Source organism: Neltuma alba, unplaced genomic scaffold (genome assembly GCF_004799145.2).
Source record: "Neltuma alba isolate B1F8T4 unplaced genomic scaffold, ASM479914v2 tig00012683_pilon, whole genome shotgun sequence".
Taxonomy (NCBI): Eukaryota; Viridiplantae; Streptophyta; class Magnoliopsida; order Fabales; family Fabaceae; genus Neltuma; species Neltuma alba.
The window spans coordinates 136,680-164,379 of NW_021637112.1; the positions used below are offsets into that span (position 1 = coordinate 136,680).

Below are 27,700 nucleotides of genomic sequence, written 5' to 3' on the forward strand. Positions count from 1 at the left end.
AGAAGAATCTTTACTGGCCATGGGTTGACGAGTTTATGGCCTGATTAGTCTCATCTTTATCAGCTTCTTCTTTCATGACCAATTTCAGTTTCAAGTCATCATCCATAATCTCACTTTCATCATCTGAGACTACCTCCAGATCAGCAGGCCTGCCTTCAAGAATGCTAAGCACTTTAGACATGGTAGGCCTGAGTTTTGGAGAGTTTTCAGTGCATTGGAGAGCCATATCAATCACAGTCATTATTTCCTCTCTATTAAAGTCCTCACCCAACTTTGGATCCACCAAATCCATCAGATTACCTCCGTCTTTCAACTGATGTGCCTGATAAAAACAGTACATATAAATGGAAGCCTTATAAGCCAGTGTACACAATTTAATTTGGAAAAGCTGAGCTATCTACTTAATTAATTGGGACGTAGGATACCCAATCACGCAAATAAAAGCATTCATCCTCTGACTTTTGCGTGGTGTTGACCTTGCCACTGATAATTTCCAAAGCAACGATTCCAAAACTATAAACATCTGCTTTCTTAGTCAAATATCCATGCATTGCATATTCAGGAGCCATATAACCACTGCATAATAAAATTTCATTCATAAAATGAGAGTTAGTAAAGCCAAATGCCCTGCATTTTTGTTTCTTTGTATTGTATTGCCTTCAATCAAAATTATTATCAATTTCATAAAGGAGATGTCCACTACCATATTTGCATTTTCATCTCCCACGTGTTATCCAAACAAACATAACTAAAAAAACATTTAATAAGTTACCGGTTAATACTAACTAACTAACCGAGTTCCAGCAATTCTGGTGCTAATGTGTGTATTTTCCTCCTCGTAAAGCTTGGCCAAACCAAAATCAGATATCTTGGGGTTGAGGTCTTTATCAAGCAACACATTAGTAGCCTTGATATCTCTATGAACAATTTTAAATCTTGATTCTTCATGAAGGTAAGCCAAACCTCTAGCAATCCCAACACAAATCTTGTGTCTTGTTGGCCACTCCAATTTTATTTGGAGTTCTTCTGGGCCTTTGGTTTTTTTAATAAAACACGAATTAGATTCCATTCTCACATAGCCTTGATATAAGATAGTGGATCGTCATAAAGCAAAGCAGGCCAAAAACATTTAGTACTTTACCCAATAAAGCATAAGCAAGACTATTGTTATCCATAAACTCATATATGAGCAACAACTGGTCTCCTTCAACGCAACAGCCATAAATCTTAACAAGACAAGGGTGTTGCAAAGCAAAAATCATGCCTATTTCATTTAGAAATTCACGATTTCCTTGCCTTGATTTAGCAGATAGCTGCTTAACTGCAATTATTCTGCCATCTTTGAGAATGCCCTGTGTTTTTGGATATAAGACATAAAGTTATAGGAAAGATGAAATGGCTTTTGATTTAGGTAAGCAAGAGTCGCAAATTGATCATGCATGCAATTTAATAGAACATATCATCTTGTAACAACCTTATAAACAGGACCAAACCCTCCTTCTCCAATCTTATTGTCAGCATTGAAGTTGTTGGTTGCTGCATTGATTTCCTTTAAGGTAAATATACCAGTTTTAAGATCCAAGCCCTTAAGATCTGTTTATAAAAGAAATAAAAGATTAGAGAGCTAGAATCTCCATTACTTGATATACTGATAGTTGAAGATCATACATAAGGTGAAAATACATCAGACACCAAAATTCATACTGTAGAAATACAAAGCCCATTTCCAAGGGAAAAAAGTTATCCATGAAAAGATTGGTTAGCATGACAAAAATAACAGCTACTTTGTAATTAAAAGTATATTGTTAATAAAGTTTTATTAGCAAAACCTAAATTAGCTTATTTTATGCTTCAATATTACCTATGTCTTGTGAATCTTTCCTATCAAGGAAACCATTCTTTCGAAGGATAATGAGTAACACCAGTATGAGGAATGCACATAATCCAACCACAATTCCAACAACAGCTCCGGCAGAAAACCCTTTTTCATTCCTTTGTGAAGGAACTTTGAAGTCTGCAACCAAGAATAAATGCTTACACCACATAACATGATGTAGTTTATAAGAAAACAGTAAGTTACATAATAATGTGAAAAATACTACTTACTTGGCATCACTGTGATAGCAGATATTAGAGGTCCGTATACACCTCTAGTGGGAATTGCAGTAGTTCCTTTCCCTGCCCAATATAAATGAATCTCCAAAGTGCTATCGTTCACATCAACATCAAATTCCTTAGTGATGCCCTGACCAACTCCACCAGCTTCCTTCGCAATATTAAAATCTTTCAAGTATTTCAAACCCTGTGAAAATGTAATAATAAATCTATAGCTTCAAAACTACTATGTTCTAGCAAAAACAGCTAGGACATTTGACAAAAATGTAAGAAGCAATTGAAACAATCAGATAGAGTGCGTTTCTTTTCATCACTCACTTGAATTGAAACATCGAATATGCGTGTACCAAGGCTGCTAAATTTTTGGTCACCTGAAAACATTATCTCTGCAAAGTGGAGCTTTACTTTATAATTACCCTTCAGCATGCATAGGCCATAATACTTAAGTGACGAAGGGCTGAGACGGGCTGTTTGATAGTATTCTGAGCCATTAACAAACAAAGAAAACTTATTTTTTGTCACACTTGTTACATAATCAGCTTTATCATTAAATATATATGTTCCTGTGCTGCTATAAGCCCATTTGTCATCTTTGATATTGAAGTACGAAATGCCATCTGGATTGGGATCTTCTTCATATTCATTCCCCTCAAACTTCATCTTTGGTCCTCCACAGTTAATGAACAACGAGTTATCTGTATAATGGAAATATTATGATATGGTATCAAGGAGAAATTATCGCAGCTTTGCTTACCAAAATTTTTGTGGTGTACAAATTAAAAACATGATTGATAGACAAAATCTCAACTCACATTGAGGTGTTCTTGGACAAGGTAGGCCCTTCTTGAAACAGAAGGTTCTATAGAATCAATAGTTTGTTTCAATCGATGATTCCAAGAGATATAACTGAAACTAAATTTTAAACAAGTTTATGGCAAGAACTTACGCATTTGTTCCTGATGATGAAAGACTGGAAGCTAAGTTCCTGTCCGTCAATAATAGTAAGTTGAGAATTACAAAAGTGAACATTGGTTAATTTGAAATGCATGCTCATCTAATTGATAAACAAAGAGAAGCTTACACTTGCAAGTTCTGGCAATTAGATGTAGAAACCTCAGTAAAATTGTTATATGATAAATCACTGAAAGCAAATATCATGAGATTAAAAGTTTAGCTTCTTCAATAATATGGGACTTTGCAGTTGTATGGAAGGTGACGCTAGAATTATAAAATGGAGAGATATTAAGGGAATAGGCTAACATATATTCTCTGTTCTCCACCACCCATTCTGGAATTTTTCCACTCAGATAATTGTTTGTCAGAAACCTGCATCCACAATTAACTTTAGTCCCCTAGTGCTATTAATAATTTTCATTTTTGAAAAAAGTGAAAACTTATATTCATTTCAAAATCTATTTACATCAAAAGAAGGAGCATACAGGCTCTCCTAAATATTAAATCTCGCTCATATAGCCTTTGTATGTCTATTCCTTTCTGTTAACAGATTTTTCCATCTAACTTTGAGATCGTTGATCACCCTATAACATAACCTATCGCAACTGGAACTTTCATGCTTGAAGATAACATCATTCCTAGCCTGCCAAATTACATGTATAGCTGCAAAACCAAAACATAGCCACTCTTGTCTTGAAGATAGGATGCGATTTGTGGCGTGACTTCAAGAACACATGTTACTATGTCAAAATCAACCCATTTCACTAGAATCCTCATTACTTCAGTTTAAATTTTCCATTCAAAAATAGAGATGGTCTGTGGTTTCACGGTCATAGGACACATCGGTCATTATGAACAAAAATACTAGAGCAAAGAAGCCCAGTGTCCAGATTGCGCCGGATACTAATAGTTTAACCCAAAAAAAAAAAAAGGACCAATAACATCCAAACCCTTCTTTGAAAAATAAAGCACTAAACCCATCCCACTGATGATTATTATTGATAAGATATCCACATTATTTTCTTTAACACTTCTTACCAACAAATGCTAATGTTTGCTTACATGTGATTAAAATGCAACTCTTGAAATGAGTTCGGTATTGAACCAGTCAACGTGTTAAAACTTAGGTCCCTGCAAGAAAATGAGATAACTCGGATGCAAATTAGTAAATAAGGACCAATAATCAATTAGCTAGTCTTAAATCAATTATTATACTAGGAAATGGTGAGAGAACGCCTTAAATGCATCCATTAAATATAAAAGAGTTGAAAATCTTGACAATCTCTTTAACTGCCTAGTCAAAGCAGCAACTTACAAAGTCTTTAAGTCTTTCATTTCGCCAATGTACTTTGGAATTTCACCAGTAATTGAACAATTTCTCAGTACCCTGAAGTCATAGAAAGGAGAATTATCAGCCACTTTACACAAAACCCAAATGAATAATAGAGATTTTAGCATAATGGTAGAAAAGTTTTTAACTCACAGTCGTTGCAAACTCTTCATATCCTTCAAATCAGGAAATTTCATAGTTGTGTTTCCACTCAAATCAGATACTCTCCTGAAATAAAAATGTTTCTTTAATTAAAGAGAAAGAACCATTTACTGAAGAGTAAATTCCAAAACAATTTACAACATATGTGCTGCTGCTTCGAAGGAAAAATGAGCAACCCACAATTCTTTCAAATTTTTCAACAAAGATATGGTGGAAGGAATAGGGCCTTCCATGCCTGTGCCCTGCATATTCCTGATAAAAACATAAATTTCTCTAAGGAAGTGAACAGGATGAGTACAATAAGAAATCTTTAAATTCAAGGATACTCACAAATAAATACATTCTGTCCAATTCCCAATAAAACTTGGTATCTTCCCTGATAATGTGCTCCCATCTATCCTACTGCAGAAGTTGTGAGGAGTGATCTAATCTCAGTATTTAATAAGGACTTAACTAAATATGAAAATAAAATTGATAAGAATTAAAAACTAAACAGAACAGTTGCGTCGCATGATGTCACTCACAAATCAGTAAGGTTCTTGAGATTTCCAAATGTTTCTGGTATTGTCCCTGTAAAATTATTTGCAGAAAGAAGTCTGCATTTTGATGCAAAAACAAAGTCAAATATTAGGAAGCGCCAAAAGAAAATGCAGGAAACAGAGAATGGAAAAAATCAAAAGGACAATTTACAATCTTCGTAAGTTGCTCAAATTTCCAAAACTTTGAGGAAGATGTCCTCCGAGCTGATTATCTTCCAAGGCCCTATGACATCAAATACAAACTTATTCAGCTTCTCTATCAACTATCTTTCTTTCCTTTTGTTTTCTTTCTTGACAATTTTGAAACGAGAGTGGATTTCACTCCAAAACTTACAGCTCCTGTAGAGTAGCAATTTCACCAAACACAGAAGGAATTGAACCACTAATTCGATTTCCCACAATGGACCTGAAGCGTATATAGTGAATTCAATTTTAAAAATACATCACGCATGAAAATTATTTAGTTTCAACTAGGACCAAACTGGAGAACTTCCCTATTTGCATGCCTTGTTCATATTTGACAACTTACAGATTGGTAATAGGGATGCGAGTAAAATACGTTGGAATTGCACCATTCAGATAGTTGTAAGTGAGATCACTGCTCAACACAACAGTAAGTTTCTGTCAGTCTTTATTAGATTCTGGTGTATGGTTTTACAATGATGATGCAATCAAATAAGCCCCTGTGTGTGCAGATATATGTATATCTGTGTGTGATCACTTACATGATATTCAGCTGGGTGAGATCTCCGAGTTCAGCGGGGATAACTCCATATATATTCAGGCCTCTCAGCATACTATGTACCATTGAAAAATTGTTCTATCATTAATTAAACACGTCTAATCATTAAAAAATGCAGCATACAATTTAAAGAAGTCTTGTGGGTTTGTGTATAATTGAGAAAATTGAGTTAATTTGTTCAAGTTTTTCATGAGAAAACTTTTGTTTACCTCACTGATATAACTTGAATCATTTGCTTTTAAATGGTTTAAATTGGAAATTTTCATGATAGTAAAGTAATAGATAGACCAAAATACTTTTTTTTTTTTTACATATTTTGAATATATATTTCAATTTTTTTTAAAATTATGAATTACAATATCAATATTAGCTCTTAATAATGAATTAATTGGCAAACTTACTAATTTAGCAACTTGATCATTCACTTTTAGGAAAATATTGTCTAACCTAAACCACGATGTAATATTTTGGCCAAAAAAAACTATGATGTAATATTAAATACTCTTATTTTATAAGAAATTATTCATTCGCTTTTATGTTTATTTTGACTCTAAATGTAAAATCTCAATTTATTTTGACTCTCAAATTTATAATTTTTCTTAAAATATTCTTATTAGTTATATATGTTAAGAATCCCATTAAATGATAATTTCAATACTGATTGATAAATGAATTTTAGGAAAGCGAACACTCATTTATTACAAATGACTAATTTAATTATTTTTTTGATATTTTTAAATTAATTATTTAGCTTAAGTATGGAAAGTAGTATAGCAGCAAAATTAAAGGTAAGTAGAGGAAGAAGATCACATACAGATTAGTGACATGGCAAACGGTGCCGTTTTGGAAGGAGCAATCGCAAGTGACATTGCTGGCAAGTGTAAAGAAATCACTGAGTTGATGCATATTAATAATGTAATTATTAAATCCCTCATTTGCATTAATGCAAGATGTCTGTGTAACCGCCCAATTTACGTTGTCGTATTCATCAGATATTGCCTGAAGAGTGTCCACTGTATTGCAAAAATGAGCATGATTAAAATAATACTCTTCTGATTCTATTCATAGGTCACTTCCAACATATTTTATATAGGCAAAAAAAAAAAATACTAAACTTTGTTAACTCTCGTTTAAAATTCAACAACTTTCTAACTTTATCCCTATTTAATATATATTATACTTCATATAAACAAAGTCAACACAGTATTAAATAAAAGGATTAAATTGTAAATCTATATAAAAAAATTCTCTCACTGCTCTATAAATATGAACAAAACAATGTCTTCTTTCTTTGCCTTATAAATAAGGCCAGAGGAGTATATTTTAATTCAAATATATTAAAAATATTTACATGCAACCTTAAAAATAGTAATATTTAAATTAAAAAAAATATTAATCTATGAGTAAATGGATTATTCATGTATAAATAACATATAATCTGAAAAAAATTAATAAAGTTAAAGTACTGATTTTTTTTCGTCTTTTAAATTCAAAGTGAAAATGTTTCAGGGCTTTTTTTTTGTCAAAGTGAAAATGCTTCAGGGTTAATAATAAGGGGAAAAAACATAAAATCTGACTCGTATAAACTCTTAGACTAGATTAAAATTAAATATTGGTTTGACTCAAGTTGAGTTTTAATAGCATATATTATATTTTTGAGAAGCTTTCATATCAAAACCAATTGAGAGGTATTTTGTATTAAGGACGACATAGAAAATCAACCAAGAAAACACTTGTAAAATCGGCTCAATGCGGGTAAATAATTGACATCTCCAGCAAATTTTCTTACCCTATATTTGGATGTGGATGGGGAGAAAATTAGGAAGGACAGAATACCAGGAAGAAAAGCTTCCAAAAATAATAAATTTTTTTAACTATTTTATTAAAAGTTTTTCTTCATTAATACTCCCTCCTATTTTTCTTCCACCTTTCTCTCCATCAAAACATAACTTTAAAAAAAGCGTAAGTAGTGAGATGTAGAAGAATTTAATATAATAAACAAAACTAAGATAGAGTCAAAAGGTAAATCCATGACAATAGAATTTAAAACCTGATGAATTAACTATGAGGAGTATACGTTAGAGAACAATACGTAAAAAAGTTAATGGTTGGGAAAACAAGAAGGAAAATGGAAGATTAATGAATTTCTGATGGATTCTGAAACACCCGTCTAGCTCACCGACAGAAGAAGACAAAATTGAAAGTTCATAATATCTGCAAGAACATGCACTTAGAAAACAGAGGAGCGATGTAAAAGTTATAATCTTTTTGAAACCAACTACACAATTTCTATTTTGTCATCTAGCCTTTCTTATGTATGTTGTGTGTGTGTGTGTGTGTGTTTTTTTTTTTTTTGGGGGGGGGGACGAGTTTAAGGGAGGAAAAAAGATGATACTATGATAGTGGTCAAAAAGAGAAAAGGCAATGGCGACAAAAGTGAAATGAAATTAAAAGCAGAGACCTTCATGTAGGGGAATAAGTTGAGCGTTGGATGGGAAATCTGTGAAGAAACTGATCAGAAGCAGAAATCCAAAGAAGAAAATTGAGACAGATTTGGAGCTTGACGTCGCAAACTCCATTAAAAGAGGCCACCGAGGTTGATTGGTTTTGACTTGTGAATAAGATGAAAGGATGGAGCCAGGGCAGCTAAAAGCAAGATACACAGAAAAGGTGAGGAAGCTCAAGTGACTTGTAGTACTTGGAAGAAGGAGACGACAACCACTTATAGAGCTGTAAGCCGTGGACTTAAAATACCATAAATTTTTTGTTTCTATATAGACTTGATTATACTCAAATTTTAATTTAATTAATAAACGCGAATCAAATTCCAGATAATATTAAAAAATTAAATATATTTTTATTCAATTAATATATTCTTTTTTACTATCTTTTCGTATATTTTCTCTCAATTTTTTCTCCCTCTTACCTGCCCACTTATAAATAAAAACTTATTTTTTTAAAAATATAATTCTTACATATTTTTAAAATTTTAATTAATTTTAACAGTTTTTTTGAATCACGCAAGTTGTACATTTAGATCTCACCGATAGGAGTAAAAATTAGAGCATTTATTAGGAGCCAATGTTTTGAGAAAAAGTTTTTTTTTTTTTCCAGTTGAAAAGACAAGCGTTGCTGATAAAACATTACAACCCCGATATACGAAGGTAACTTACATGCCATTATGTCATAAAATGACTGATGAGAAAAAATATTTAAAATAATAAAGTTAAAATAGATGTATAACATAAAGTAAATTTTGGCCTGTTTTCTTATCTTTTAATATGACACAGCATATTAGTATTATACAAAAAGGTTATTACAACTCTTTTTGCCCCTAATTATCGGCAGAGCATGGTTTGTATAGAAACTGTGAGTTACAAGATGACAAAAATTAAAAGTAAAGACTTTAGATATCATTATTACAATATGACATAAATACAAAGATTTTTTTTAATAATTACAACAAAACAAACTACTTTAATTATTACAACAAAACGAATTGTATTATCAACTCTGAATGTTGTAAATTTCAAAAAAATAATCTGAAGGAATATGGTAAACAATCTTGAGGGCCATGATTACTTGGACCCTTTTTTTGGGATACCATCTCTATCTTATTCTTATTTATATGAATCATTTATAGGATATTTTAAAATTTTTATTAATTATTTATTTTAATAATGAATGTATTCCTTCTATTTCATAGCATACAAGTCACTTCTAAAAAGATAACTTAATTTAAAAAATAAATCAGTTGAAGAGTACTCCTCTGATCTTATTTATATAAGATAGAGAGAAGGTTTGTTTTGATTCTATTTATAAGTAACTTTATTAAATTTTTAATATAAAAGTACTATTTTGTTATTCATTTATTATACTCTAAATAATTATTCTTTTAAAAGATGTATATATTAAATGAGGGTAAATTTGAAAAGTTGTTATATTTCAATAGAGAGTTAATGCAGTTTAAAATTTTTCTTAGTCTATATAAAATATGTTAAAAGTGCTTTATAAATAGGCTCAGAGGAGTAATTAACACTTGTCTATTAATTTTGTCATTGCAACTAATACTTAAATATACTCGTAACTCCTTATATTTTTCTCTCTCTTTCATAACTTCATTTAATATGGATAAAGCTGCAAAAGGTTTTCGATTTGAAACACATTTAATGAATCAACTATATTTTTTTGCATTGATAAATTGGTTAATGGTTAAAATAATTTATATTGTGAACTGAAGGAATTATTTATTATCTCATTTTTTGCAATTCATTCATCTCATAAGTAAAAGCATTTTTTAAAAAACTTATAATTTTTAATTATTTTTTATTTTTAATCAAATTTAACAAATTTTTTTAAAAGAAAATCATAATCAAATTCTAAAAATAAAAGATAATTATTAAAAAGTCCAAATAACAATCTAAATAATATGTAGTGACAAGTTTTAAAATAAAAAATTACAATTTTTGACATTTATTTTATAATTTTTTTTTTAGAATCTCATGATAATTTTCTTGTTTTTCTTATCCATGTGATTTGTTCCAATATTTTTTATTAAAAAGAAAAAAGGACACGGGAAGCAATTAGATTAGCACCGACAGTGCCTACAGACAAGCAGATGACTCGGAGACTTTAGTAGTCTCTGCTTAATAATTGCATGGATCCACCAGTGGTGTGCCGCATCAGTCTCTGTCTCGTCTTGGTGCTTCCCCCTTATGAAGATTTAAAAAAAAAAAAATTCCATTTTAATTTCCTATAATTAATATAATGTCTTAATACAAAAGTCATAAAATCCCTCTCTCATATATTTTTCTCGTCCTATTTATATTGAAAAAAAGAAATAATCTTATTTATAGGTTATTTTATAAAATTTTTAGTCTAAATATATTATTTTCTCCTTTATCTATTCTGGTGTAGATAATTTTTTTTAAAAGTGTATGTATTAAATATAAGTAAAGTTAGAAATTTTTATTTTATATAAAATATATAAAAAGTACCTTAAAAAATCCGTTATAAATAATATTAAAAGAATATCTTGTAAATAAATAGGATCAGTAGAAACTTGAGGGCCCATTCGGCACCCCCCTATAAAGAATCAACGGACTATTTTCTCGCCGGGGGCAAAATTATGCGTGTGGGTCATAGTTCTTTAATTAAGAAGCGACGTACGTATTCTTCTCTTTATTATCACAACTAGTTGTTAAATACTCCTCCGGTTACTTTATAATGTGATTTATATTATAAAGTGAGTGTTACATTTAGAATCGGAAGAGTACATATTTTATATAAATTGACTGCAAAACAATATTTTATATAAGCCAAGAAGATTAAATCAACAGAGTTAAGTGAAAAACTCATAATTTTTAAATGACCCTTTATCAAACAAAAAAACGAAAATATTTTTCCACCATGATTATCCAAACAAGCTTATGAAATCGTTCGTGGAATTGTATCCTTCAGCCGACTTTCAGAAAATTAAGAAAAACGCTTCGTCATCAGATTCATATTAATTACGCGTTACATTATGGAAACTTGTGAGTGGGATCGTTGTGTGCCAAAAAACCCCAAAAAAAAAAAAAGTCGGTTGCTCAAATATGTGATAATAGGATCGAAAAAAGCCGGATACGGGATAATTGTATGAAAGAAATTTCATATTGATCCTTTTGTGATTAAAAGCAAGAAAACGATGTGATGCTCGACGCTGATGTTCTGATTCAGTGGGTGATGAATTTTACAAGAGAATATTCAACTAAGAAATTGTGGAAAGCAGTTACTTCCAGATATGGTATACATATGCAATGAGTTATATCCATGAAGCGTGTAAATATTGTGACTCGTTACTCGCACAAGTGAAATGAAACAAAAAAATGGGGGGCTGAGGTTGACTTAAATTAATTCAAGAGGAACGATGTCCACTCGATTTCTGTTGAAGTAAATATGATGAGGTCTAAGAAATTGTTCTCTCCAACACAGTTTATTAAACTATGATGTATATCAGGGGGAGATGAGAAAACCTTTCCAATATTTAACTGTCTTCTGCAGTTGTTCTCTTGTAGCATAAAGAGAAAATAAATTTTTTAATCCTGTTTATAAGACAATTTATTAAATTTTTAATATTTATGTACTATTTTATCTTTTATTTATTAGTGTCTAGATAGTTATCTTTTTTAAAAAGTGTATTTATTATTACATAAGAGTAAGGCTGAAAAGTTATTTTTAACTAGTAAAGAGTTAATATAGTTTAAGATTTTAATTTGTAAGTGCTTCTTCACAGACTCTCCTGCAAACGCTCAACTTCTACCCCAAGATGAAGCTAATTTCTCCACTACTGCTCTCTGCTTTTCATTCGACTCTGGTCTTCATCTTTCTTTCCTTTGGTCTTCTGCTTGAAAATGTTTCCTTCTCGTTTCTCAAACGTTTTCCATTATTGGAAACCGCAGAAACTCTGCAATCTTGTTCTTGTCTTGTTTATTCGCAGCCCTGCTGAAAGAAACTACTTTTAAACTGATAAACTCTTGTGTTCTTCATCACTGTAAAGATTGATATAGAAAGCCTCAAAAAGGGCGAATATTTGCAATGATTTACTAGAAATTGTTTAATAGTGCAAGTGGGTTTGAAAAAGATTAAACTTTTGCATCCAATTCCTCTGTTTTTAAACTTTGATCACTTGTTCTGTGTCTGGGTTCCTGATGGGTGTTTCTTGATCCGTGAGGATTCACAGGTTCATAAATCTTGCCGGAATCATCTTATTTTCCGACCATTTACTCAAGCCGTAGAGTTATGATTGTAACTTGTGTTATAGTTTCATGTTTTTTCCGCATTCATCTGCTTCTAATGGCGGATTCTTAATCATATATGAGTCTGACTCGTCTTTCCTTTGACCCTAATTTGCTGGGATTATGCTATTTTACTGGTTGGGTTTATTATTTTTAATTGTTTTGGATCATAATTGATGTACTTTAATGGAGGACCACTACCCTCTTTGTCCAACAGGGGATCAAGGTACCATAGCCGTCGTTGTCATTTTTGGTTTTTTCCAAAAACATTATCTGCATCTCCAGCAATCAAAATTTAATGCATTAATTGATTATATATATATATATATATATATATATATATAATTGGTCTAGTTCAAATAATTGAGAAAGCATCAAACTGATGGTACTCTGAAAACCTAACAGACAAAGTACGCTATTTATAGTGATTGAAAGTGAAATATTTCACAAATACGTGTGGACCCCAATGGCCAAACAATAGTATAAGCTCTGAAACTATAACAATTATTTATCTTTGAAAGCCACTTTTCCTTTTATGGATTTACACCGTTGGATTGCTTCTTTTTTGGTTTTACATGAAAGACTTTTGTTTCCCTTTGAAACTGGCGTGCGTCTGACTATACCAAGTGTGAGAAACCAGTATATTTTTTTTAGGTGAGTTGAGATACAAAAACTCATTAGAATTAGGTCACCACTCATTAACAAAATCCTTATATCAGTAGTAAAATCCGAACTCATGATTTTACGGGTTATGAAGTGGCTTTTTACTAATTAGACTAATTACTGCTCACAAAAAAGCCATAATTTTTATAGTTTATAAGTGTGAATTTTGTCAGATACATATATATATATATATATATACACACACATAAATGATTCATTTCAAGTTGAATCTGTGGATGGTAGCCTGTAGGATAGGTAAACAGACAAATTCGACATGCTGAAAATGACACTGCCACCAGCTACTTTCCGCCACTGCCATAACCCTATTCAATGCTTTTTGTTTGCAATGAGTCGGAAAAAAATCCTATCAAATTATCTGAACCTTAATTTGCATTACATGTTTTGTGGTTCAGTATATATATCTGAGAAATGTAATTCTCACTATTAAATTATTACTTTTTAACATTAAGAGTGTCATTCATGATATTTAAAATAAAAATGGAATGAAATTACTATTAGGGACACAACAATATAATTTAACCCTATAAATTTCTTATTCATAGCTGGCCTATCCAAGTATATAAATAGAATCTAAACTCCGCGTATTGCTATCACTAGATGTGAACTTCATTTATTACATCAAATGTGTTTAAATGAGCTGCGATTTGGTGCCTGTTTGGCAGGGCTTAAATTGGCCCATAAACCACTTATTTTGAGCAGAAGCCCGATTGAGAAATGGAGTGTAGTTTGGAAAGGCTTAAATCCAATTGAGCTTATCTTTCATAAACTCAAGTAACCGTGCGTTTCCCAAAAGCTGGAAGGAGGAGCTTTTGAAGAGCTTATTGGACCGTTGATGTGTCAGAGCTTATTCCCCATTCATTATTCCCTCGTATTCCTTTCTTCGTTTTTTTCTGACCAGGAGCTTTCTCTCACTTTTGCCGTATTTTTCATGATGACATGTTGCTGATCAATTTAAATTCATTCCTAGAGTGAGCAAAACACTGATAAGGATAGTCAAAAGAATTTAAGGTTTTAAAATTTAATTTATTTATTAAATTTCAATTCTTTATATTAAATTAATTGTATATTAGTATAAATTAACAATCATCATCAATATAAATCATCAATTGATATTAGTATAAATTTAAGATTAATGCGACTTTATAACAAGAAAGAAAGGGAGAATTTAGTTTAAAGAATACTTTAAGTGAATTTTGTCCGAGAATAAGGCATTTTCTTGAAATTTGTGAGGGGCAAAAATACTTAGAGATCAAGTTGAAGTCTGAGAAAAATAGGGCAATTACTCCCTAATAAATGTGAGTTTTTGATGGTCTTACATGGGTCAAACGGTAAAGAAATTTTGAAAAAGTATTTTCTAGAGATTAATATCATATTATTGGAAAATTAAGAGTTTATAGGAAGGTAAGGTAGCTTTGGAAAAAGGAATTTTTTTTTTCCCATCAAATACAATGCTGGCGTGGTCTGCAGCGAGGAAAGAATGTAATGCTCTGATCAAAAAAACAAAACATGGTAATTGTACCATACACAGCACTATGATATGTGGAGATCGTTCTGGCAAAAGCGCCATAGTCTGGTATCACAGCCCATATTATTTACTCTTCCTGGGACTTTGCAACTAGAGTGAAACATTCCTATGGATTTGTAATTTAAAAAAAAAAAAAACTACATATATATATTTCGTTGCACAAAATATATTTATTTGATGTTTATAATACTAGAAATGGAAATACAACCAATCCAAGAGAACGCTGTTTAGTCAATACTTTAGTTGACAGCAAAGATGTTCCTGTTTTTTTTTTAAAAGCATCCGATGGCTATTTTTTAGGGGAAATTGGAAAAAAAAAGACCTTAGAATTGCAAAAACATAGATAGGGACCCTTGACAATTTCATTTTGGGTTTTGACAACTTCATGACATATTATTATTATCAAAAGCTATAGTGAAGTTGTCAATGGTCCCTATCTGCGTTTTTATAATTTCAAGGTCTTTTTTTGCAATTTTTCCCATTTTTTAGCATAACCGGACCAGGCTAACATAGTTTGATATCCAAGACTTTAGTCCAGGTAAGGCCACTCATTCTCAACTTATCAATGGACCACGTTAGGACTCTCAGCTTTAAATACCAGATTTAGGATAACTGAAAATATTGCCACTAAACATTCCTTCATGAATCGTAGTTAGATTATATTTTATGATGCATAGAATAACTGTAATTCATGCTGCTTCCCCTTGGATTTGCCTGTAAAAACCTTCAGACTTATCATTCCCTCCTATTCACGATGAAAAAGTTAGAGGTTAACCGGCCTGCTCATCTTTATCGTCTCAAATGGTTCCAAGGACCGCCTACGATTAAAGAGTATGTGTGACCCGTGATGTTATGTTATTGGCGATGTTGATAAGACTGATTTGAAATTTCATTAATGACAGACTTGATAAGTAGACACAACGAAAATCCTCAAATTAGGACACGGTTTCAGAAAACGTCAATTAATTCCCAGCATGTTTTCACAGGTACCAATGAGATCATATCAATAATTGACTACAACTGTTAAAATTAAACAATCGATGTGACGTGATTTTTTGTTGGGCTCATGCATGCATGCAAAGGCTTTAGCGAATGTCCCTTTTCCCCTTTCCGACCTTGGCCCCCTCTTTTAATTTCTTCTCTGTTAATTAACACTCCTCATTTTCTAAATATAAAAACTTATTTTATAGTGCAAATTGTTCTTTTAATCTTATTTATAGGATAAAAAGAAAATAAATTTCTTAATCCTATTTATAAGTTACTTTATTAAATTTTTAACATTTATGTACTATTTTATCTTTTATTTATTAGTGTCTAGATAGTTATCTTTTTTGAAAAATGTATTTATTACATAAGAGTAAGACTGGAACGGCAGGTTACAGAGAGCTCTTGCAGCAACGTAGACTCAGGATTTAATAAACCCGTTTCTTCATCCTCTGGACCAACCAGGAACGTCACTTGCTATAGCAGATTCCAAAACGGCAGGGTTTGAGATGTCACCCATATTTATGCCTTTTCTTTTTCATAATCATATCCCTGTGAAATAAACTAACTTCTTTAAATTCTACACCTTTTTTTTTCTGGAGTGATGAGTGTTCAGTGATATGAAAATTTGCTATTGGCAGCCTGTTGAAAAGACTGAATATAGCAGGAGAAATACTCAGTGAATTTGGAAATCTTACGCAACTGATTGAACTGTAAGTGATTATACCTCTTTTGTCTTTGTTCATTTGCATTCATATAATCACTGTGAGAGTGAATCAGAATCGGCAAGCACTGAGAGAGGCTTATTGTATAGAGCAGTGATCTCACTCGCAACTATCTCAATGGCACAATCCCAACAGTTTTTACGTGTATCCCTCTTGTCACTCTGTAAGTTATCATATACTGTGGTATTTTCACACTCTATATGAACTAGGCATGGAAATATAATAATATAATAAAGTATATTATATGCCATGTATGCGTACTTGAAAATCGAAATCATTCACATCCACATTTGGTTCAGGTCCCTTTTGGGGAATCGCATTAGTGGTTCGATTCCGGCGGAATTGGGTAAAATTGCTGCTCTGCAGGAGTTTAAGTTTTGGGGTCAAAGCCAATCTCATTTTGAAATTGAAAAAAAGAAGAAGAAGAAGAAGTTGATACTGGAGCTAAATAAGTTTTATATTCATGTTTCCAGGGTCTTGGAAGATAATGAGCTTGGAGGACCTCTTCCTCAGAGTCTTGGAAATTTGCGCAACTTACGGAGATTGTAATTCGTTCTTTGTTCTTTTAGCAGTTTTCATTTGTGGCTTTTCTCACCGAATAAAGCAACCTGTTAACCAATTTCAATTTGTAGCTTTTCCGTTAACTAGTTCCTTCATTTCCTTTTGGTGCTGCGTGGTTTTCGAATTTAATCTTTAATAGAGGATTTTTTATTATTGAGAAGACATTTTGATTTCAGGTGAATATCGGACTTGAATTCAACAACAATGAGATTTCCTAATATAGGGGATTTAAAGATTTTGGAATGACTGTGAGTTGAAAAGTTTCCCACCATTATGCCAAGAGCTATACTTTTATGTGGACTTTCTATTAAGTGTTTCACATCTTCCTATCCTATGATTTTAGAATATTGAGAAATTGCCTAATTGTTGGTCCCATTCCAAATGACTTCAGGGAGATGACACAATTAAAGACTCTATAAGTCTGCATCATATGAGTACTTAATAATTAGTTCAAGGTTTTTGAGGTTTTCTTTCTCTAGTTATTTTGCTGACGTGGCTAATCGATTGTTGGTTAAATATTTCATTTTCGTGCAGAGACCTGAGCTTTAATAGGTGGATTGGTTCAATCCCTCCTTCATTTCAGGACTTGAAATTTAATCACATGTAAGCAAACATTTGCGTTTATGGGCACGAAGTGTAATAAAAAAGAATGCGGACATCATGTCAAAAACAATTTCTTGCAAGTTGATTGCTTTGTCTTCATTGATTTTAACATTTTGAAATCATTAATGCGATCGATATTAACTATGGATACAGGCTTCTAACGAACAATTTTCTGAGTGGAGCAATTCCAGGGTGGATGCTTAAGAACACACATAATATGTTAGTTTTATATCCTTCCCATTTCTCTATTTGGAAAGTCTAGATTTACCTCCTACACAACTACAACATGCCACATTGGAGAAGAAACTAAACTTTTTAATCTCATGATATTTTTCAGTGATTTATCTTGCAACAATTTTACTGAGGCTTCTGCATCTCGTTGCCAGCTTTTGGATGTGTAAGCTTCTTTTCGTTTAATCAATCACATAGAGACTTTTGTGTCTATATTCTTAATGCTTAATATTGACTACTAATTATATTGATGGGCAGGAATTTGGCTTCTAGTCTCTCATCTTCAGTCAGCAATCCGTGAGTTCTTGCTTATGGTGTGTCTGTTGCAAATTTTTAGTTTCAGTTATCTATCTCTTTAAATAATCTGTTGAAACAAAATGTTCATTTTGTAGACTCTTGTGTTTGAAGAAGGGCCTACCTTGTGAGGGAAACTCAGATTGTGAGTTGAGACGTAGTACATTGCAATCATGTTTTTGTGCACTACAAAAGACTTTGTTAAGTGAATCTATGATAATTTCTCCTACTTAACATGTGTGTGTGTGAGTGTGTTTTTTTTTTTTTTTAATGTAGATGATTCGCTGTTCATAAACTGTGGAGGACCCAAGATGGAGTTCAATGGTCACGAATATGAAGAAGATTTAACTCCAGATGGCATTTCATACTTTAATTTTCAGAACAACTGGGCTTATAGCAGTACAGGAGTATTCATGAATAATGGTAGCGCTGATTTTGTAGCAACAAATTCATCTTCCTTGAATGGGAGTAGCCCAAAATACTACCAAACAGCTCGTCTTAGCCCTCCATCGCTTAAGTACTATGGCTCATATATGATGAATGGTAAGTATAAAGTAAAGCTCCATTTTGCTGAGATAATGTTTTCTGATGACCAAACATATAGCAGCCTTGGTGTGCGCATGTTTGATGTTTCAATTCAGGTGAGTGATGAAGGGATATACTTTGTTAGATTGTTTCTACTGCTTCTTACATTTTTATCATTCGTTGTATCTCGTTTCTGGTACAAAACTAAAGTTTTAAAGCTAAATTCTTTCTTGCATTCTCACAGGGTTTAAATACTTGAAAGATTTCAGCATTGCGAAGAAGGCAGGTGGAGTTGGTAAGGGCATCACGAGGGAATTTGATATTCATGTGGATGATAGCACCTTGGGGATCCATTTATGCTGGCCAGGGAAAGGAACTACTGCTATTCCAAATAGAGGTGTATATGGACCTCTAATATCTGCCATTACTGTGACCCCAGGTAAATATTTCTCACACTATTTAATGAATAAACTATATTTTTTATATTAAGAAATTGGTTAATGGTTAAAATAATTTTTATTGTGAAGTGAAGGAATTATTTATTATCTCATTTTTCGCAACACCATTCATTCACCTCATAAGTAAAAGCATTTTTGAAAAAAGATTATAATTTTTATTTATTTATTATTTTTAATTAATTTTAACTAATTTTTTTAAAGAGAGAATCATAATCAAATCCCAAAAATGAAAGATAATTATTAAAAGGTTCAAATAATAATATAAGGAATCTGTAGTGACAGGTTTCAAAATAAAAAAAATAACAACTTCTGAAATTTATTTTATAATTATTTTTTTCAGAACCTCATTATAATTTTTTTGTTTTTTTTAATCCATATGATTTGTTCCGATATTTTTTTTATTAAAAAGAAAAAAAAAGACACGGAAGTAATTAATTAGATTACCGACGGTGCCTGCCGAGAAGTGGATGACTCGGAGACTTTGGTAGTTTGGTTAATGATTGCACGGATAGATACAGTAGAGGGGAAGAGAACTGCCAGTGTGCCGCATCTGTCTCTACCTCGTATTGGTGCTTTCCCTTGTTTGAAAAGTCATAAAGTCCCTCTTCCATGTACTTCTTTCGTCTTATATGGTAAAGAGAAAAATAATCCTATTTACAAATTATTTTATTAAATTTTTAATATAAATATATTATTTTATCCTTTATCTATTATGACATAAATAATTTTTTAAAAGTGTATATATCAATATGAGTAAAGCTAAAAAATTTATATTTAAATAAAAATTAATACATTTTAAGATTCTTTATTTTATATGAAACATGCAAAAAAAAAAAAGTCTTAAAAAGTGCCTTATAAATAACATTAAAAGAATATCTTGTCAATGAATAGGATTAGTAGAAACTTGAGGGCCCATCTGGCAACCCATATAAAGAAGCCACGGGCTATCTTCTCACGGGGGGACCAAATTTCTGCGCGTGGGTCATAGTTCTTTAAGAACTAGTTGTTAAATATTTTATATAAATTGACTGCAAAAGAATATTTTATATAAACTAAGAAGATTAATAAACAGAGTTAAGTGAAAAACTTATCAAATAAAAAAATGAAAATATTTTTCCACCATGATTATCCAAATAAGCTTATGAAATCGCTCGTGGAATTATATCCTTCAGTCGACTTTCAGAAAATTAAGAAAAGTGCTTCGTCATCATATTCATATTAATTACACGTTACATTATGGAAACTTGTGAATGGCAATATTAGGAAAAAAGCCTTTAACTGCGGTTAAAAAAGGCTTTCCATGACAGTTTTGGAAGCGCAATAAATTCCATCAGTATTATAAGGAGAATATTACATGTTAAAAAATCTTTTTTTAAAAATTCTGTGTTGAATTTCCTATATAACCTCCCTGCAATTTATAAATCTTACGACTAGCAGAGTAGAAGAATATGCAAAATCCTTTTAGGACATAAACTCAATCCTACCACTAACATTCAATTTTTATTCAATCAATTATACATTATAATGAACAACTACTTAATTAGTTAATAATTAAACAATGAACTAAAATATGATGAATAACTTAATTATTTTATAATTTCAAAATTCTCTAGTAATGTTATTGACAAAGTATCCCTTATCATGCTAACAAAGTACTGTCCAGCTCAATTTTAACTGTTTAATTCAAATATTCAAATAAATAAAATAATTAAGTATTATTCAATAAATTAAAGTTGACTAATACTTAATTACAAATTAAAAAGAATATCTTTTTATTTTATAAAAATTTTGACAAAATTTCCCCTAGAACAAATCTCAAATTATTTAAACAATGGACAAATCAATTAATCAATAAAACAACAATATAATAAACAAACACAAGATAAATTTGAAGAATTATAACTAACAAAACAAAAATAACAATTCAATTTCAAGCTAATTTAATGAATAAATATTCTTAAAGCTAAAAATTTTGAATCCAAAATGGAAACACAAATAATATCCATTTATCATGAAATTTTAAACAACATTTTACCATCAATCAAAGTTCATAAAGAAAAAAAAATTGGTCAAAACAGTTAACAGATTATTTATTAGTGAATTCTCAAATTTGTAACAAATATTCGAAATAAAATATCAAAAAATTATGGGTTAATTAATCTGCAAGTCTTTATAGTTTCAATCAATTTTGAATCAGGTCCCTATAATTTTTTTTTCCTTTTATCAAATCCTTATACTTTTGCCTGTTTTTAATTAGGTCATTGTATTTATTTTTCTTTTTATCAAGTCCTTATAAATTTACCTTATTTTTAATTGAGTCCCTGAATTTTTTATTCTTTATTTTATAAATTCTAATAGTACTATTCTATAAACATAAAATAGTATATATTATTTAATATTAGTTTATAAACAATAATATTCTAGAAATAATGAATTATTATAATAATTTTATTTTTTCAACAAAAAAATTAATTGTTCCAAAAAATTTTCCTGAATTAATTATTTATATTACTTATTTTTATTATATAATTATTAATTTAATTTAGTTATTAATATTTTATATTTCAGTATTAATCTATTTAATTAAGTTTATATTTAATTAATAAATAAAAATTAAAACTACATGGACATTATTAAAAATTTAGTGAAATTATAAGGACTTAATAAAAAGAAAAATAAGTGCAAGGACCTAATTAAAAACAGGTAAAAGTATAAGGACTTAATAAAAAAAAAAACTATAAGGATTTGATTCAAAATTAGTTGAAACTATAAGGACTTACAGATTAATTAACCCAAAAATTATTTAAAAAATTTAAAACTTAAGAATTAATCAATTTTAAACATTTAAACATGTTTCTAATACCGTGTATAGGAAATAATTGAGGTTTTCTAACTCCAAATGTTACCAACCAACTCCTCAAGCACATAAAATATGCAAAATAAACAATGCAAGACATCTAAAATGTAAAACCAATCAACCCATTTGAAATACAACAGATTTCTATTATCAAAACATTCAAGACACTATGACAAACTGAAAAGAATTAATGAAGAGGAAACTCACTTAGTAGGAGATGATTAAAACGTGAGAAGAGGCAACAATCCATGGCGGAAGACGGTGGGAGACAGCAGAAATCAACCGCAACGCTAATGAAGGACAAAAACGGTGGGAAACAGTAAGGATTTGCTGGTATTGTAGTTTCGGTGGTGGGACAGAGGGAGACCACGGTGCACTGGACTGTGAAACTGTAAAACTGTGAAAAAGAAAATATGCAATAGGGTTATGTTTAAAACTTTTTGCAATGATTATTAAAATAACCGTCATTGAAAGTACTTTGAACTACAGTTATTTAATTTAACTGCCATCAAAAATACTTTCCACAGTAATTGTTTATCTTAATAACCGTCGTGAAAAGTTAATAATATCACTACTTTTTTTTTTCACGGTGTTTTTCTTTTTAACTGTCATGTTTTCTCGAAGTTACATATTCTTTTTGTAGTAATATGGGATCATTGCGTGCAAACAACCCCAAAAAAAAAAATAGTCGATTGCTCAAAAATCTGATAGTAGTATCGAAAAACACCGTATGCTGGATAATTGTATACAAGAAATTTTATATCGATCCTTTTGTGATTAAAAGCAAGAAAACGCTGTGATGCTCGACGCTGATCTACTGATTCAGTGGCTGCTGAATTTTACAAGAGAATATTCAGTTAAGAAATTGTGGAAAGCAGTTACTTCCAGATATGGTATACATATGCAATGAGTTATAACCTTGAAGTGTGTGAATATTGTGACTTGTTACTCGCGCAAGTGAAGTGAAACAAAAATGAGAGGCTGAGGTTGACTTAAATTAATTCAAGAGGAACGATGTCCGCTCGACCTCTATTGAAGTAAATATGATGAGGTCTAAGGAATTGTTCTCTCCAACACAGTTTACTAAACTATGGTGCACGTATATGAGGGGAAGATAAGAAAACCTTTCCACTATTTAACTGTTGAGATGAGAAAGCCAACCCACTTAAATAAGCATCGCATTCTATATCAATAAAAGCATATCACAGAAGAATTAGAACATCAGTTCGTGGCAAGCCATAACAAGAATGGTACAGAAGATGTAGTTTGTTGAGGTCATGAGACAATCTAGTCTCTTCTATTCCAGATAGAGGAGTCCAAATGCAGAGGATAAAAGATCTGATGCTGATGCTGAAGGAGCAGCCCACAGTTCGTCCACTCATGCACCTTGTTCTTGAATCTGAGTCATCATATTTTCATCCAACTGGTTGTATAACATCCTCATTACCTCCAAATTCATCTCATCCAATACCTCACTTGACTCTGAAACTATCTCCTTAACCACACTTTTACCTTCAAGCATGCTTACCACTGAAGACATGGCAGGCCTGAGAGCTGGGGTGACATTGGTACACAAGAGAGCCACTTGGATCATCACCATTGCTTCCTCCTTGTCAAAGTTTGAGCCCAACCTTCGATCAACTAGCTCTAGTAACTCCCCTTTTTCTTTCAAGAGACGTGCCTGGTGAAATCAAAATCCAATATATAATCAAACTAATTCCATCCTTGGAAACAATAAAAATTGCAGGGAGAACGAAAGAACTCTCAGATTATGCAGGAAAGACGAAATGGAAGCATTCTTTTCTGGTATAGCTTGCACCAGACAGAAGCAACCAAAACCATAAAGCTGAAGTTTGAATTGAAAAGATCTCATCGTAAGACGTTGGTAAAATTCTCAGGGCAGAAGCAAGAAAAAACTCATGAAAGTTGTTTAGATATCTTTAAGGTGGAGATTACACAAGTAGTTTACTTATATTTTGATCAGTGTGCAATGGCTCTGAAAAGGGTTGTTTTGATACTAGATGGACACTGAAAAACAAAAGGCCCCCTGTACTGTAGACACTGTCTAGATAAATTGACATGATTACTAGATAGCTTGAGAATATTTTACCCAGTCAAGAAGATAGATTGCTTCATCCTTTTCTTGGCGAATGTTGTTGACCCTCCCACTGACAATTTCCAAGGCAACAATTCCAAAACTATAGACATCTGCTTTGTCAGTTAAGTAACCATGCATTGCATATTCAGGTGCCATATATCCACTATAAGAATAAAAAGTATATCCGTTACATTATGTTAGAAATAAAAAGAAAATTAGAGTCAAAATTCCCGAAAGAAGTTTATTTAAAAGAAGAAACTCACTAAGTGCCAGCAATTCGAGTGCTTATGTGAGTATTGTCCTCTTCAACAAGTTTAGCCAAACCAAAATCCGATATCTTGGGATTGAGATCTTTATCAAGTAGCACATTAGTGGCCTTAATGTCTCTATGAACAATCTTCAATCTTGATTCTTCATGGAGGAATGCTAAACCTCGAGCAATCCCAACACAAATCTTGTGTCTTGTTGGCCAATCTAATTTTAATTGAAATTCCTTTGAACCTTCATTTGTGAACGTAATAATAATTAGACAACATTATCATATGGCCAAGTATACTTGTTGTAAGATATTGGATTATTACAAATCAAACAAGCAAAAAGAAGTTTAACAATTTACCAAATAAAGCACGGGCTAGACTATTGTTATCCGCGAACTCATATATTAACAACAGTTGATCTCCTTCAACACAACAGCCATAAAGCTTAACCAGATAGGGGTGCTGCAAAGCAGAAATCATGCCTATTTCATTTATAAATTCACGATTTCCTTGTTTTGATTTGGTGGACAGCTTCTTAACTGCAATAATTGTGCCATTTGGGAGTATACCCTGCAATTTTGGATATGACATAGAAGTTATAGGAAAGTTGAAATGGATTTTCAAGTAAATAAGAACCGCAAAGGCAATTGGTCAATCATGCAATTAATAGAATATTTGTCATGCCGTGTATAACCTTATAAACAGGACCAAACCCTCCTTCTCCGATCTTATTAGCTGTATTGAAGTTGTTGGTTGCTGCTTTGATTTCCTTGAAGGTGAATATACCAGTTCTAAGATCCAAACCCTCAAGATCTGTCAGTAAAAGAAAAAAAAAGTCAGAGAGCTAGAATTTTCATCAAATTTTGAGTCACAGTCGTGCAAAGATGATGCATGAGATGAAATAATTCCCATCTTAAAATGAAGTAAGAGTACACCAAAATTCATGCTACACAAATCAACAGAGCCCAATTCCAGACAGAAGCATCTGAGTTTTACATGAAAGGATTGGTTAGCAGTGCGGAGTTGCTTTGTAATTACCTTTCGCCAATGAACTTCTGCGTCCTATACAGCCTCTCCACCAAAGTATACCTAATACCAAGATCACAATAACAACTCCTGCAACCACAATTCCTACCACAGCCCCAGTAGATAATCCATTATCTGAGTCTGTTTGGTTTTAATGAAACAGTTTTATGTATTAGATGAAGATAATGGTACCACCCAGATGGTGGCAGAAAATTTAAAACGATCGAGTAGTGTACAACCCACCATATTCCACGGATATAGCCGATATAAGAGGACCGTATACTGATCTATCTGGGATTGCGGTTGTCCCTTTTCCTGCCCAGTAGAATCTAATCTCCAAGGTATTATCAGTGACATCAGTAGTGAATGGTCTTATTACCTCCTTTCCCACTCCTCCTGCTTCTTCAGCAATGTTGAAGTTCGCTAGCACCCTCTTTCCCTACAAGATTTCAGTCCAAACCTTAGCGCTTCATGCATGATGGCTACCACTACAGTTTTTAGACGGTTGGAAATATTCTAGGGGAAATGAAACTTTGGGATCCAATAAAGAAACGAAGGTGCATAATAATATTTAAATATAAAAAATGAAATTACTTAATTATCTTTTTTTCCCATGAAATGTTCCATGCATGTTAAAACTTAAAAGCTCGAGTCAGTGAAAAATTATTAGATAATCAGGGGTAGATTTCAAAATATAAGTGTCAGTCAAACAAGTTTTTTTTTTTAATCTTGCGAAATCTGACAGCAACAAATTTTTCAACTATTCATATAGAAGATTTGAAAATAAGAATCTTATTTCGTCAATATATATATATATATATATATTTGTCTATATATTCGGGAAGTTCAAATGGACTCCCCATAATTTGATATAGATATATGTGAAAAATTGCAATTGATGTTTCAATTTTAGAAATTATTTAAAAATAAGTACGCAAATTTCACACTATCTTGTAAAATTTGGCATTTGTGCGAAAAGTTTTTAACTGTATATATTTCAACTTTTAATTGATATGGATGAATGAAGAAAAAATTTCAGTTAATACATGGAGTTGCAAGGGTTTGACACTTACCTCTCGCAATCTACTACTCAACTATATGATAAGTTATAACTAATCTTTCAATTTTTAGGATACCGGGGTCTTTTATCAAAACTTTGAAATACTTGGTCCTGACCTGTAATTAATTAGATGCATTGGTTCGAAAGTGTCCTTTTCCCAATATTCTGTCAGCAGTTTTATACCGGCAGTCACACCACTAGGAAAACAATATCCCTACAAATTTGATATTATGTATATTGGATGTGAGAAAACTTGGATTCATATGGGGGAAGGGGATGTGACGGAGAAATTCTTTATGATTGTGTGATATTATCTTAAAAGCATGTAAAAGTGCCGTTCCTAGTCTAAGTAAGTTTAGCACGTCACACCTACGGGAAAGGTTCAACACTCGAGCTAGTTAAAAATCTTTGTTCAGTATCAAACGTGAGCCTGACAATTGGTAAAAAGGTAGAAAAATGAAGAAAACATGCACCTGAATGTAGACGTCAAATAAACGCCTTCCAAGGCTGCTATATGTTTGATCATCAGTGAACATTATCTCCGCAAAATGAAGGTTCACTCTGTATTTTCCATTTTCCAGGCAAAAGCCATAATAAGTCAGAGAAATAGGAGTAACACGGGCATTCTTATACAGTCCAGCATCGATCATAGAAAGCCTAGACTTGTTCGCAGAGGTAACATGGTAGTCTGTGGTAGCATTAGCATCCAAGTAATAGCCAGTGGTGCTAAATGCCCAGTTTCTACCTTCCCTGAGGAATCTAGCAGGTCCAGCATCATCTAAATCACCTTCATATGTTTTACCGTCACTGACGGTTGCCGACTCTCCACCACAATTTATATAGAGAGAGCGCGATTCTGGAACACGTAAAATAGGGTTAATCGCGGCCGAAATGAACCAGGCTACGTGAGGAACTTACATTTACAACGATAGGATAATATAGAATAGGCTCCGTCGAATCAAATAACATGGCATAGTGTTAGAAAAAGGTTTTGATGTACTTTCCCCCTTGTACTTGGACCCCGCAATTAAAGTACCTCCAAAGTCCATCCATATTCCAAATGCTAAAGCAAGCAGAGTGAGATACTGAGACCTAAAAAGTGCGACGCGAAAAAGTTATACGTAAACTTACTTTCAGTGCAGCTAACGCTTCTTAGACACGTGGGCATTCCTCTGAGAGTAAGGTGGAAAGGGC

General features: G+C 32.0%; 1 protein-coding gene and 1 pseudogene across 1 annotated transcript; both read right to left on the reverse strand.

Annotated features, from left to right (window-relative positions):
- Nucleotides 1-10: 10 nt before the first annotated feature.
- Nucleotides 11-8,483, reverse strand: LOC114729822 (probable LRR receptor-like serine/threonine-protein kinase At1g53430). The gene is made up of 23 exons (XM_028916863.1): nt 8,304-8,483; nt 6,657-6,855; nt 5,826-5,897; nt 5,630-5,698; nt 5,435-5,506; nt 5,252-5,323; nt 5,086-5,157; nt 4,892-4,963; nt 4,742-4,813; nt 4,553-4,627; nt 4,385-4,456; nt 3,376-3,441; nt 3,197-3,256; nt 3,062-3,100; nt 2,928-2,974; nt 2,434-2,810; nt 2,107-2,302; nt 1,862-2,014; nt 1,475-1,593; nt 1,142-1,352; nt 795-1,032; nt 426-576; nt 11-322 (listed from the first exon to the last, which is right to left on the reverse strand). The coding sequence occupies exons 1-23, from the start codon at nt 8,419-8,421 to the stop codon at nt 11-13; spliced, it is 2,934 nt and encodes a 977-aa protein (XP_028772696.1). The 5' UTR covers nt 8,422-8,483.
- Nucleotides 8,484-23,276: 14,793 nt separating this feature from the next.
- LOC114729823 (probable leucine-rich repeat receptor-like serine/threonine-protein kinase At3g14840) overlaps nt 23,277-27,700 on the reverse strand; it is a 64,439-nt pseudogene continuing 60,015 nt past the window's right edge.

Excerpts from the sequence above, each read along its gene's own strand:
- LOC114729822 (XM_028916863.1), bottom strand. The coding sequence starts at position 8,421 with ATGGAGTTTGCGACGTCAAGCTCCAAATCTGTCTCAATTTTCTTCTTT. Across the intron at positions 3,442-4,384 it reads ATGAAAGACTTAAAGACTTT|GTTTCTGACAAACAATTATC; the intron begins GTAAGTTGCTGC and ends TTGTGGATGCAG. Across the intron at positions 3,257-3,375 it reads GTGGAGAACAGAGAATATAT|TGATTTATCATATAACAATT; the intron begins GTTAGCCTATTC and ends ATTTGCTTTCAG.